Raw genomic sequence first — 15,189 nt, forward strand, 5'->3', positions numbered from 1 at the left:
TTATTATTATTATTATTATTATTATTATTATTATTATTATTATTATTATTATTATTATTATTATTATTATTATTATTCCTCTTATAAATAATTTGTGGTGGTAAAGAAATATGTGAATGATAGGAAATTTTATTACTTATGGATGTAAAATATAAATTTATTTTGTTTTAATTTTTTTTAAGTATAAAAATCTTAAATTAATCAATTTTTTATCATGTTAACAGCTTAAAGGGTATTTCATACATTTTGATTAAAAAAAGTGTTTACCAGCACTTATTTGCCAAACACATCTAACAACTTTTTTTTTCAACTGCAACACTTTTATCCAAATACATAACTACTTATTTTTAAAATAAGTTCCAGCACTTTAAAAAGTTACTTTTTTTAAGTCAATTCAAATGGGCTCTTAGTCTTGCAATTATCAGAAGTTGTAAATGTTTTTTTAAGCGATAAACGCTGGCCTTTTCTTGCGTTTCTGAATGAAGTGCCAAGTGAAAAATAGACCAGTCAAGTAAGTCCTTGTCGATCATTTGATCTACTGTGATATATGCTCTTGTTCACGCCGTATTGATGCAAAAGCTTTTGTTATTTTTGTCAAATTTGCCACCATTTCGAAATTATGTTTGCCTTCCATGTAGCTTCAGTTGCTATTCCTCTATTTTTCATCTTGAGGATAAAGTAAGATCTTCCTCATGTGGAACAAACATTTTTATTGTAGGAGGCGGAACAATTCTATTTAAACTTTTCTCAAATGTTCTCTCCTTAATTAGTTCCTGTAAGGACACAAACTCTTCAGCTTTCTACCTCCTAACATGTTGATGCCACATCAAATTAATTAGTTTTACTTGTACCAGCTTTCTTTACTATTAATAATACTAATCTTTTTTTTGCTTTCTTGTCAGTAGTCATGAGTACTAAATGAGCGAATTATAAAATGAGTTAAAGAAAATTTTCCTATCTTACACCAAACAACAAGAGTGATAACCCAATGAGTTATTTAGCACTGTGTTATATTGAATATCATGATATATATTATAAGTGCTATATATATCACTTGTCTCATGCTATCAAATATCAAAGACAATGCAAATGCATGAATGTATATATGCAATAATTTTAGGCTGCTAGAGTGTAGTACATCCTTGGCAGCAATTCTTGCTTTTTCTCTAGATATATCTTCAGCCACACTAAGAAGTAAGATAAATTTTGACATAAAGGAGTACAATTTTTTAATAGAAAAGATTGAAATAACAGAGGTTAACATAAAGGGCCGGGTTACTTTTTAAGCTAAAAATGTTATTGGCATTAAAACGTTATTGTCGGTAACATTAAGTCTGTTTACTCCGTCAGTTGCTTGTCCTTTTATCATTTTTTTAATAAAATAATACCTAATACATTACTGTCAAGTACGTTTATACTAGTTTTGTAAAAAATTCAAAAAACATACTATTTTGGTGTATTGATTTAAATAATGACTTATTTTGATAAAAAATTCTACATTAATGGTCCACTATTATGCCCCATTTGAATAGAATATCTTTGGGCTTCATTATTCCCTAAAGAACATAGAGGAAGATGGATTTTTAACTCTAGAGTTCAGTTCTGTACATTCAATAATACTTGATCAAATATACAATCATAGTTATAAAGCAAGTAAGCATGTTCATTCCACCTGATAAAAAAATAAGTCACAAGTGATCAAAGTTATAATAAATCACTAATATGTATTACCATCTTTCTAACATATCATAACCCATAATCCAATGAACACTTGAGAATAAAAGTGGAATATTCATTAATATGAGTATAAATGTGAATCCTTCCTTAACATATACTTAATATTCTCTATCAACACTAGACCTTAACTAGCATATTAATTATTAATCACTGAACACATAATCACCAATCAATATAGAATCATTAACACACTTGTTAAAATACAAGCAAGTCAGTAGAATCGTGGAAATCATATCAATCTTGATCTTGCATCTGTATAATCTTTGCATCTTGCCAAAAATCACTAACATTCTCTCAAATATCACTAGTCACGCACACTCTCAACTGTACACACATTCTAAAGAGTCTTAATTTTTCTCATCTAGTTATGACTTGCAGGGGACCTAGGTGTCCAAGGTATTGTACCGTCGCGATCCAACCACACACATAATTGTTCGTCCGTAAGCTCATCGAACTTGAACCACTCATTATCAGAATAGTAAGTGTATTCTTATTGTATTCACATAACTCAATATTCTAACCTCTCTGGTTACCTCTCAAGATAACACAATAAGTATAGAATAATTACAAGTTCATAGTTCATAACATCAGTGAAATAGACAGTTCAATAATTAACATGCTTATTTATAAAGCAACACTTAATTCAAGTATAAATAAAAACTAACTATATCTTAAGACCAATCAACATGAAACACAACTCACATTACATATCAACAACTAACCAAAGTCTAACTCCAAGTAAATCGTATCCTGCCTCGATCGAAGAACTAGAAGAAAACAAGCTCAATTGTCAGAGTCTTCCATGTTCTCACTGGCCACCTCAGAATGCTCAAAATCTAAAACAAACAAAATACAATGACACTTTAATATCATATTTCCTCAAAAAGACGCCTAAAGTGTTCAAACCACTTAATTCTATTTTTTTTATAAGGTCTAATTATTTATTTAAAGGTTATTTCATCAAACTGGAGGTTTCCATGATCATACAAATCTCACTTATGGAGTTTCGACCCCATAAACCTCTTTTGAGCAATTCATATGATCAAAGAACCCCCTCCCTTTTTTTTTTGGGGTGGAGGGGGGGGGGGGGTCCCAGGTTTCCCAATATCATAGATAAATCTAGGTTCATAATTCTATGCTTAGAGATATAATTTAATGATTTAGAAACAAAACTCATGCATAGTTTTATCTCCCCATATGTTGTCCCACCAAAGTAATTAATAGCCCTAGGGTCCAACCCCGGGGCGGACCTAGGTGGACCTAGGTGGACCCTAGGTGTGCACCCGAACCCTCTTGTTAAAAAATTAAACATTTATTTTTTATTCTTTTTATATCTATTATTTTATTTTGTTTCAACGTAACTCTTTTTTCATATATTAACTTAAATAACTCTTTTAAAAAGTGATGAATTATATTTAACTAGAAATTGATGAGATAGAAATATAATTTATTTTTAAATAAAAAGGTAAATTAGATGTAATTGAATGAAGAAACTTAAATATCGTCAACATCCTTTCAAAAATATTAATTTATAGAATTCATGAATTTTTTTTATATTTTTAATTCTATTTTAGAGAGATGAAAACTAAACATATTTGATTTATTCGTTATTTGTCTTTTTTACAAATTATGACTAACCTAGTAAATTGAACTATATGAACTAAAAAAAATTGATGATGCTATTTATTTATCTTCTGAATATGCATTATAATATTAGTAACTCTATTCTTACACACTTTAAGAGAATCTTGACGATTTTCATAGTAATATGTGATTGAATGGATGCTAATTTAAATTTTTTAAAAAGTGAAAAATAAAAGTAAGACATTACAAAATAAAAGTATAAAAAGCACAAGAAATTTTAAGAATGCTCGATGGATCATGATAAAAGTAGAAAGAAATGATTAATACGGCATGATAAAGTAAGTTAAATTTAGTATGATAAGGTAAATATCTTTCTTCCCCGTCTTGCTCCCTTTTTTGTCATTTAATTTTCACGTGTTTTAGGAGTTAACTTATGTAATACAGTCGATCCACTAAAATTCTTATGAATGTATCTTCGTCCTCAATATCTTTGATTAGTTTAGTCTTAACTTTTATGAACCAATGAAATATTTATGGTTCTTGTACAAAGAGCATGCCGAGGGACTATTACGCTCACCGCGCACTTGCATTACCACCTGAACTTCTCCTTTATACTTTGAACCCCTGAGCAAAAATTCTAGGTCCGCCATTGGTTTAACCCATAAAGTCTTATAATCATATTTCATCTTTTATCCTACCTTTGCATAGTAGTTCTACCCCGTGCCCTACTTTTTTATAGGTCTATCATTTAAATTATGAATTTTTTATACTATGTAACGACGGAAATGACACAATCTGTCCAAACATTGTATTCATTAAAATAATATGATACGATAAAATACAACACAACACAATATAATACGATACATTATGATACAATAAGTAACAATCATCTAAAAAAAAGTGTAAATCAATATTAATTTAAAGTGAAACTCTTTCACATAATTACATCTAGAAAAAAAAAAAAGTCCACTCCAAGCATCTCCCATGAAAATCTCGGTTCAGTTGTGAATTAAAAAAAAAGTAACTGCTAAATAACGTCCAGTTAAATTCATAGTCAAATAAAAAAGTAACTGCCAAATAATGTCCACAAAAATTAGTGGTCGTATCATTTTTAACCAACCATAGTTGAAAAAAAGTAACTATAAAATCCCCATAATATTATCACAATATTCAATCCAAACACAAAAAGCTTTTGGTCTTTCTGGCAAAATATTTGAGTTGTTTGGATTCATTTCCAACAATTCAAATCTTTTGATCTTTCTTAGTAGCAATTCATAAAAAATAATGGCAGCAACACAAACCATGATTTTTGCCCTTGATGACACTGACCACAGCTTCTACGCCTTAGAATGGACACTTGATCATTTTTTTGGTGCATCCGATTCTCTTTTTAAGCTCATCATTGTTCACGTTAAAACCACTCCAACTTCCGTCGTAGGTCTTGCTGGACCAGGTACATTTTAATTTCATTATTTCAAAACTTTGAGTTTAATTTTACACAATACACTTCAAAACTCTGGGTGGTTCAAAGTTGAGTGACTTTCTGAGAAGAGAGTCTATAATTGAGTAATCATCTAAGATGTTATCTAAATTTTTCATGTTGTGTAGGAACAAGTGACGTGCTCGTAGTGGTAGAAAACGATATTAAAAAGACAGCTCAAAGAGTTTGCGAGAAGGCAAAACAATTATGCGAAGCTAAAGGGATGAGTACTGGTGTAGAATTTGATGTTGCTGAAGGAGATGCTAGAAATGTGTTGTGTGATGCTGTTGACAAGCATCACGCCGCTATTTTGGTCATGGGAAGCCATGGTTACGGAGCTTTCAAAAGGTAACATTATTATACCTCTTCTGCTTGATTTTGACTTTACACAGAATTTAAGTGATCGAAATTCTTTACTTACATTTTCGACAGGGCTGTTTTGGGTAGCGTAAGTGACTACTGCTCCCATCATGCTCGTTGCTCCGTGATGATTGTGAAGAAGCCAAAGGCAAAGAATTGAAAATTTTGATTAATAAAGGAAATTTTGGAGGGAGATTGATTAGACCAAATCAGAGAAAGGGACATACATCCATTTCTCTATAGCTATACTATAAATTTGTAATTAATAGAATATATGTAGCTAGCATATAATTGGAAAAAATAAATATCATATCTTGCTAGCTTCATGAAATTAGTCATTAGCAATTTATAGGCATACCCTCTTTTTTTCTCCCCCTGTTCTTTTTTTTTTTTTACTTACACCACATGCATGGTGTTTTTTGTTGGTCTTTTTGCAATTTTGACTCAATGGAAATGAAATTCTCCATTCAAATTGATATGGATTGATTGATTCTTCCTACATTCTTGAGAATTATCTATATGTTCAAAAACGCTCTTAACGTATTGGAAATGGTTCACAAATGTTTTTCTTCCACGTATTGAATTAAAAATGCATGTCCTTAAGATATAGAAATAGTTTAAAAATGTCTTCGTTCCATCTATTGGATATAAAATGCCCTTGACTTATTAGAAATGACTTAGACAAGCAAGAATTTTTCAAAAAAAAAATATGTATATCAAAAGAAAACTAAATAATTGTCGAAGTACAGTAAAAAATTTTTTTATTCACATAACTAATTAGAATTAGGAAAAAATTATTGAGTTATTTCTAATATCTTTAAGGGAGTCTTTTATCTAATAGTTAGAAGGAAGAGTAAATTTGAACCATTCTAATAGGTTAAGGGTATATTTTTATCCAATATGTGGAAGTATGACATTTTTGAACCATTTCTAATTACGTTAAAGGCATTTTTTATCCAGTAGATGGAAAAAAGGGCAAATTTGATTCAATAAGTGGAAGAAGTACATTTCTAAACTATTTCTAATACGTGAAGGGCATTTTTGAACTTTTTCCCATATATTTTTTGTTTCTTTAATTCTTCACACATTATGACTTGTTCATTCTTGAATCAAGTGGGGTATCATATTAAAATTGACGAATTAAAAGGTGACGGCAAACGAGATCGTCAGCTACATTGAATCAACCAATTCAACTAAAGTACATCGGAGGTGGTCGTGTATAGGGCTTGGACGTTTCGTCGGTTCAAATCCATTTAGAAAATTCGATTTTTGATTTGGTAAAAATGTTAATTCAAACTAAATTGAAATAAATTTTATTTGGTTTGATATTTATAATTTCGGTTTGATTTAATTTTTTAATTTGTGAGATTGTGTTGGCTATATTGTTGTTGTTGAACAAATTCACTTCCTTCGCATAAAGTTTCAAACGTCATACGAACAAATTCACCTCCTTCGTATGAAAATGAGATTACACTTGGACTGTTCAGTGTAGGGCTAAGCATAAAATACCAAAAATTGAATTATCAAACGAATAATTTTTTTTGGTAATTTGATATTCAAGTCAACATTGAGTTTGTCACGCCCCGAGCCTACACCCTGGACATGGCTGTCACTCAAAGACCATTGTTGGCCTCAAGCGAACCCTTGGTCTGACTTACTAACTCAGCGGAGGACTTAACTCATCACATACACATTTATGAAGTAACTAGAATGTTATAAAGGAACATTCAACTGGCCTTTAAGGCAAACTCAAGTCTTTAACATATGAAATGAAAAGTAAAGACAATTGAATTAACTAACTGACTATCTGTCTGTCTATGAACCCTCTAAACAACTGAGATGGATGTCGGGACAGGCCCACGACATCCTAATGAACTAATACTAAAACTGAAAGCAATGAAAATGAGTCCTCTGGAATGCAAGGAGGCTCACCAACAAACTTTGAACTGCTCACTGGATCAACGATGCGCCGGATGCCGATCCTAGTTACATGTGTCTGCATCATAATAAGATGCAGGCCAACTGGCATCAGTACATTGAATGTATGAGTATGCGAGTTGGAATGCTAACAAACATAGGCTTAAAAAGGAATCTGAAAGAAACACTTACCTTGACTCTTCTCAACTCATGAATACTTATTGAACTCATTTCAATATAAAGCAGTTTAAAACAAGTGCAATATAAAGAAAAGTTGTTTAAAAACATAATGTCAACTCTGTGTATATACAAGGATACAACAACTCTGAAATGTATGTATAAATACAGTAAACTGATGTAAATAAAAATACAATAACTTCTGTGGGAGTTTCTCTAACCGACAACCATCACATAAGAGTTATAGTGATGATACAACGATCTACCTCACGCTGCCAGCGCATCCTATACCTGGCCAAAGGTATAGGACCTGAACTACTAAGTGGATCAACTAGTCTATTGTGAAAAGGGTTCATCTAAGAAGTATGACCCTTTTCTACCCATGGTGGCTACATGGTTTTACGGAAATGTGAGTTATCTGAACTTGTGCTCGCCCCCAATTCGGTGCTCAATAGTACTCCCAAAATATACTAGTTCTTATGTTTAAAAACATACTTCTTCTGTGATTTGAGATTAGTGCTCAAAAACTTAACTCAAAGGTTATCTTGGAAATCAAAGTTTCCCCTCTTGCTTCGTTTAGAAAGCGATTATTTTTTTCTGAAAACTAGCCCGAAGGCTCTTTGGAAATCTCAGTTTCCGATCTTATTTAAATGTGAAAACATTTAAAATCTCTTTGGGAATACTTAGTCCCCATATACTTTTAAAGAAATGAACTTCAATCTATACTCTTTACTCTTTACTCAACTTGAACTTTAAGTCTTAAAACAAGGTTAAAAGCATTTGCAAAAGACTTCTTGAAAAAGACTCTGAAAACTTCCTAGACTTGGCTCTTGACTTTCCTTGAATTTGAATTTATAGATTCAAGGTTATGATTCATGTTTATGAATGATTTGTAGGTGTTTAGAAGTCATTTAGAGTAGTTAGAATCAATGGGAAGTGTTAGGACACTTTAGAATAACTTAAATAGGCTAACGACGAAAAACTAGTGAAAAATGCCGATCCGGGAGCATCCCTGGCGCGCCACACCATGCCCCAACTTACTGGGGCTTGTTTTGGGCGCACTGTAGGCGCGCCGCCCCAGCCTCCTGGCGCTATGGGAGCGCGACGCGCTTGGCCCTCCCCAGGTGCGTCTAACGAGTTTTTCAACTCGTTTTCTAATTCTAAATCATTACAATCTGATTTTTTTCCCTAAATTCACCTTAGATTCATGTACCCAAATCATATGCACAAAAATCTAGCCCAAACAACTCAAGGAAACAACACTTAATCATTAAGAAACTCCTTAATCCCAACTCATATTCAAGAACAAAATCAATTCAAGAACATCAATTTCTCAATCTTTTTAGGATGAAAATACGCTGAATTAAACATGTTTGGCACGTGGGTGAACTAACCCAACGCTATGTGATCTCACATACCTTGTAGGGATCACCCCCGACAAATTCCACAAGCCAAAATTTGACGATCTTGAACGTTCTTGTTTCTTCTTCTCCTTTCTCCTTAGCCCTATTTGACCCATATTAAACTCCTAAAAATGGATTAAAATAATAGGGCAATGAAAACACTAAAATACCCCTTAAAATTCTGGATTGGACATTTAATTTCCTTAATCAAACAGCCCAACTTCCAAAAGGCATAACTCATTCATCCAAACTCGGAATCGTGCAAACTTGGTGGAGTTGGAAACCTCATTCCAAGAGATTTTCAACCATATCTAGAACTACACCTAAATCATCCTGAGCTAGGAGTTATTGTCGTTTGAAATTGAACAAAAACTCACTTTAACTTACTTAAAATTTTCCAGATTTCCTTATACTTTCCAAACATGACTATTTCCAAATTTTAAACTTCTTTCTAGTTCTTTTTAGTTGCGAGATATTACAGGGTTCGTCTCCATAAAGGTATGTTTGATTGTCAATCGAATTTGATTCGTCTCTGTTTCACTTGAATTTATGTGCTTGTTTATTCTTAGCTAAATTTTGGGCTTTTGAGTACTTCTAGTTTTAGATTGGGTATGATGATTTCATGTGGTTTTCTTCTGATACGAATGTTGTTGAACCATGAAAAGGGGTTCAATTCAATCTCGTCGAAAATCCCAAAAGTCGGGTATGGAGATGGTAAAGTGTAGGCAGACATTACCCCTACCTCTATGGGCTATTTTCCAAAGTGTAGTTGGTCGTCCTCGCCGTCATACTGGCATCATGGTTGGATATGGAGGAAAAGATGCCTATATTGGTGATGACATTCTGTCTGAAAAAGGTATTTTGTTTCTAAAACATCCCATTGAACGTGGAATAGTAAAAATGGAGAAACTCTGGCATCACAACATTTTACAATGAACTTCATGTTGCTCCCGAGGAGCATCCCATTCTTCTATCCGAGGCACCACTTATCCCCAAGACAAATAGAGAGAAAATGACTCGAAACATCTTTGAGACATTCAATGTTCCAATCATGTATGTCGCAAGCCAAGCCATTCTTTCTTTTTTTGCTAATGGTCGTACAACTGGTAAGAAGCATATTGGAATGTCTGATTCTCTAATGTTTTAATCAGTCATACTGATTTCGTTTATTGTTTTTCAACGAGGTATTATTCTTGATTCTGGTGATGGTATGACCCACACTGTCCTTATCTATGAGGGACATGCACTTCCCCATGTTATCTCACGGATAACTCTTGGTGGTTGTGATCTTACCCAGTATCTCATCAAGATTCTCATGGAATGTCCTTACATATTTAACAATTGCAGAAGTGATACGTCTCGTCATATGAAGGAGACGATTGCTTATGTTGCACTGGATTTTGAACAGGAGATTGACAAGGAAAAAAATTGCTCAAAATAATTTGAGAAGGGCTATGAGCTTCCTGATGGAAAAGTCATAAATATTGGTGCTGAGCCGTTCCGTTGCCCTGAAGTCCTCCTCAAGCCATCATCCGTTGGAATCAAAGCGACAAGAATTCATGAAAAAGCCTACAACTCAATCATAAGATGTGATGTTGATATTAGGAAAGAGTTATTTGCAAACATTGTGCTTAGCGATGGCTCAACTATGTTTCCTGGCATAGCAGAATGTATGAGCAAGGAAATCAGTGCTCTTTCTCCGAGCTACATGAAGATCGAGGTAGTTCAATCACCTGAGAAGAAGTACAACACCTGGATATGATGATCAATTTTAGCTTCCCTCGGTACTTTCCAAAAAGTTAGTTTATTTTACTAATCGATCAGTCATTCAATTGATAAATAATTTGTTGTAATTGTGAGTGTCTTGTTGAATACCTTCTACTTGTTGTGCAGATGTGGATTGGATACCAAAGGCCGAGTATGATGAATGTGGTCCTGTGTTAATTCACATGATGCGATCGTGGTTTGATAACTTAAATACACTCCCTAGTTAAATTCAAGCAAATGAATGTATTTCGATTTCAGGTTTTGGTATGAAAAGGGGAAATTCTCTATTTTTTCTACTTGGCTTGTAATTGCAGTTTTTGATTTAGCTTTCATTATGTTATAAAAGACTTACCTAAGTTATTCAATTTGCAAGAGCTGATATGAAAGAATGGCATTTTATATGGTTTGAAAGTAACTAATGTGCTAGCTCTTCAGATACCAGAGAGGACTCAGTTAGAGCCTGAGTGCCTGAAAATGTATTTGGCGAGCGAATTTTGGATTTGAATATGATGGTCTCGAGTTCTGAATTCTACCACAACCTACTCTGTCTATTGGGTTCTATATCTATTAGTATTTGATTGATTTCGTGAAATTTTTGTTCTTATTCAATGGTCTGAGCCAAAGTTACTACGGATGAACCCATAAATTATGTACTACATATGCCTCTGTGTCTTTGATAAGTTCTTATGTTCCTTGATGTTTTGATGATCTCCTCACAAGTGCAGGGACCTGGTCCTCTGCAGAGTATGAATACTCGTCCAGTGGTCAAAGTGTTGTACAGCTGGAAAGTTGTCTACGTCAGAAAGTTGGTGAAGCTGCTGAGTTGTAACATCCGACAATTTGAAGTGGCTTTGAAGGAGCTTGAAATTTGAAAATCTGGAAATTTGGCAAAGTGTGGAAATCAGTGAGTTTTGACCAACTTTGAGTAGTCATAACTCCTAGCTCAGGATGATCCAGGAGTAGTTCCAATTAAGTTGGAAAGCCCTTGGATCGATCTTTCCAACGCCACTGAGTTTACTCGATTCCGAGTTCGTATGAGGGAGTTATGCCCTTTAGAAGTTGGGCAGTTGGAAGGGAAATCCATCCGAAAATTTAAGGGCATTTTGGTCTTTTCACAAATCATTTCTTTTGAGGTCATATTGTTGTATTAGGCTGATCTTTGGATCATTTTGTCCCATTTTTGAAAGAGAAAGAGTTAGGGTTCTTGAGAGTGAAGAAGAGAAGAAGAAGGAGAAGAAGAAGAAGAAGAAGAGAAGAAGAAGAGAAGAAAGAGGAGATCAACAAGATCTTTGTGGATTTTCGTTGGGGGTGATCCCTATCAAGGTATGTGAGTTTTCGTGTGGGTTGATCCTTTCCCTCACACACACCAAGCTTATTCTATGATTTGAGAAAAGATTGGAGTTAGTTGTTGAAGTTGTTAGTTGTTGTTGATGTTGTTGGTGTTGTTGTTGAAGTTATTGTCCGTTGTGAGACATGATTGGGTTGTGTATTTGAGTTGAAACATATTGTATGTTGAGGGAATTATGATTCTAAGAGTTTTGACCCTTTTGAAGTTGATTCACCATCAATTCTCAGCAAATTTTGGCTATCGTTCCCCATCTACGGGCGTGATCTACGGACCGTAGATCGATTGACGGTCCGTACTGGTCAACCGTCAATCGGGACAGAAGTTGGGATTTTGGGGCATCGATCTACGGGCACGACCTACGGTCCGTAACCTGACCTACGAACCGTAAGTCCGGACCGTAGGTCAACACTTAGTCATTTTTTTTTCAAAATGAATTCTGGGGAAGTCTCTGACGCGATCTACGGACCTGCAAGACGGACCGTAAGTCCATCTACGGTCCGTCGATGGCGTCTGTAAGTGCCATCTGTGTCACCAGAAATCTGAAGTCTCAGCCAAGTTTCCCCATTTCTTTTCTCCCTTTCCCATGTATGTTCCAAAGTATTATACCTATGTTTTACAGTTGTTTCCGACACTACAAAGTACGTCTAAGCGTTCAAGAATCCCTCCATAACATGTGATCGAACACCTTGAATTCATAATTCCGACTCAAGGAGAGATAGTTCCAAGTCAAGTGAAGTTAGAAGTCAAGAAAAAGAGTCTCAGTTTCAAGTTAAGTCATGAGTTTAAAGTTGAGTTCGTTTCTCAAAGTTATTAGGGAACTATGTATTCCCAAAGAAGTTTTAAAGAAATGTCTTTACATTTGAATAAGGTTGGAAACTGAGATTTCCAAAGGGGCCTTCGGGCTAGTTTTTGAGTAATTATCTCATATCAGCAGGAATAAATATGTTTTAAAAACATAAGAGCCAGTACATTTTTGGGAGTAGTATCGAGCACCGAATTGGGGGAGCGTTCAAAGAACCCATAGCCCCCATAAAACCATGTTAGCCACCATGGGTAGAAAAGGATCATACTTTTTAGATGAATCCTTTTCATATTAGACTAGTGGATCCATTAGGCAGTTCAGGTCTTATACCTTTGGCCGGGTATAAGATGCTCTGGCAGCGTGAGGTCGATCGCTGTATCATCACTATAGCTCTTATGTGATGGTTGTCGGTTAGAGAAACTCCCACAGCAGTTATTGTATTTTCATACACAGAGATTATTGTATTTTTATATACATCAGTTCATTGTATTTCTATATACATTTCAGGCTTATTGTATCTTTGTATACACACAGAGTTTATAGCATGTTTTAAACAGTCTTTCTTTATATCGCACTTGTTTTAAATTGCCTTATATTGAAAGAAGTCAGTCAGGTTGAGTTGAGTTGAGCCAGGTAAGCTATTCAGTTTCTTCCAGATTTCCTTCTAGCCTTTGTTGCTTAGTTTTCCAGCTTGCATACTCGTACATTCCATGTACTGATGCCAGTTGGCCTGCATCGTTTGATGATGCAGATTCAGGTACCCCGGATCAGCATCATGTGCGTCGTTGATCCAGCTGAGCACTCCAGAGTCAGTGGTGAGCCTCCTTGTATTCCGGAGGACTCAATTATTTTGTGTTCTTAGTTTTTGGTTTTATTAGGATGTTGCGGGGTCTGTCCCAACATCCATCTCAGTATTTTTAGAGGCTTCACAGATAGACAGACAGTCAGTCAGCTAGTTTTGACTCTCTTAGCTATGTATATATGTAAATACTCTATTTTGAGACCCGAGCTGCCTTTATGGCCAGATTTGTATCAGTTAAGTTGTTTTATGATCTTGCTTTGCATGAAGTTATTCAGTTGAGTTAGGTTTCCGCTGAATTTAGAAAGCCAGGCCAAGGGTTCGCTTGGGGCCAGAAATGGTCTCCAGGTGCCGGTCCCGCCCTGGGTGTAGGCTCGGGGAGTGACATGAGTACTCCACCAATCAGAAGCTACGAGGTTGCTTGTTCATTGGATAATAACTTTTCATGTCTAAATATATCCAAGGAAAAACAACAAACTAATTCATTCATTCAAAAGGAGAGAGCCAGCACGTATTCTCAAGAACTTACTAAGAGAAGTTTGCAAGGGACCTGGTCCCTGCAAGACTGTGATGTGAAAAGACGACACGACAGTTGTCAGAAAAGCTGCCACTTCTGATGTGGTAGGTGCACGTCCTTCCAGAGAGGCAGGCTCTTAGCCAATGGGCGGTCCCAAGGAGTTTGTGATCATTTTGATATAATCTCTCAACACAAAACACAAACTCAAGATTTTGGCAAACAAAAACTCACAAGCTTAAAAGGAAAAAGCCATCTTCAAGGTAGAACAATACTCACACTCAACAAAAAGACCTGATAAAGTGTTGAAGCATCTTTGTTGAGTTTGAGTTTTGTGTCTATCATTTTATAGGTTTTTGCATCTTGAAAATTCTCAAGTATACAAGCAAAGACAATCTTGGTGAAGTATTCTCAAACAAGCACAACAAGGACCTGATCGAGCTACAAGCGTCAGAGTGTGTCTTAGGAGTTTTACTTTCGTGCTTATATTGTAAATATGTTCCTAATCTATAAAGGATTCAGATTCTTATGTTCGTTGTAAAAGTCTAAGTCAGTTGAGGCTAACTGATGTAGTGGGCAACATTGTTTGCTGCTTAGTCAAATTCTAAGTCATCTAGGAGCTAGTTGATTTAGTGGGCGGTGTGGTATCTGCTTAGCAAAGTCTATGTTATCTAGGGGTGATAGCTTAGTGGGCAGTGTTGTATCTGCTCTGGCTCATCTAAGTAATATGAGGTATTGTTTAGTGTGGAGATTAGCAGGCTAATCTCATTTTGTAAACTGGCTTTTACTTTTGCTTGGAGAAGATTAGTGAAAGCAGTTTGAAAAGTCATGGCAGGCCAGGTCGTGGTTTTACTCCCTTGAGCAAGGAGGTTTCCACGTAAAGTTATTGTGCAATCTTTACTTTCAGCACTTTATTTATTTTCTGTTATTGTAACTGTGCTGAGGACTTGGTCCCATCTAGATCAGTGGACATATACATTCCAACAAGTGGTATCAGAGCTTATCTTTTCAAATTGGTTAACACCAAGAAAAGAAAAGATCCAGAAGGAATGGCTGCTCCACCCAATATGGAAGAAGGTAAGTCTTCCACCAGGCCACCGCGTTTTAATGGACAATACTATGGCTGGTGGAAGAATCGAATGCACGACTACATCAATGCTGAGGACTCTGAGTTGTGGGACATTATCCTTGATTGACCATATATTCCTACAAATGAGGTGAAGGATGGGGAGCTTACCACTAATGTTGTCAAAACCAGAAAAGACTACAATGAGGTAGATAGGAAAAATATTAAAAAG

General features: G+C 35.1%; 1 protein-coding gene and 1 pseudogene across 1 annotated transcript; both read left to right on the forward strand.

Annotated features, from left to right (window-relative positions):
* The first annotated feature begins 4,499 nt into the window (after nt 1-4,499).
* LOC125853839 (universal stress protein A-like protein) lies at nt 4,500-5,630 on the forward strand. The gene is made up of 3 exons (XM_049533592.1): nt 4,500-4,777; nt 4,933-5,152; nt 5,237-5,630. The coding sequence occupies exons 1-3, from the start codon at nt 4,609-4,611 to the stop codon at nt 5,322-5,324; spliced, it is 477 nt and encodes a 158-aa protein (XP_049389549.1). The 5' UTR covers nt 4,500-4,608; the 3' UTR covers nt 5,325-5,630.
* A 3,736-nt stretch (nt 5,631-9,366) lies between these two features.
* LOC125854428 (actin-53-like) lies at nt 9,367-10,749 on the forward strand (annotated as a pseudogene).
* Nucleotides 10,750-15,189: the final 4,440 nt, after the last annotated feature.

The sequence above is a fragment of the Solanum stenotomum genome, chromosome 1, assembly GCF_019186545.1.
Source record: "Solanum stenotomum isolate F172 chromosome 1, ASM1918654v1, whole genome shotgun sequence".
Taxonomy (NCBI): domain Eukaryota; kingdom Viridiplantae; phylum Streptophyta; class Magnoliopsida; order Solanales; family Solanaceae; genus Solanum; species Solanum stenotomum.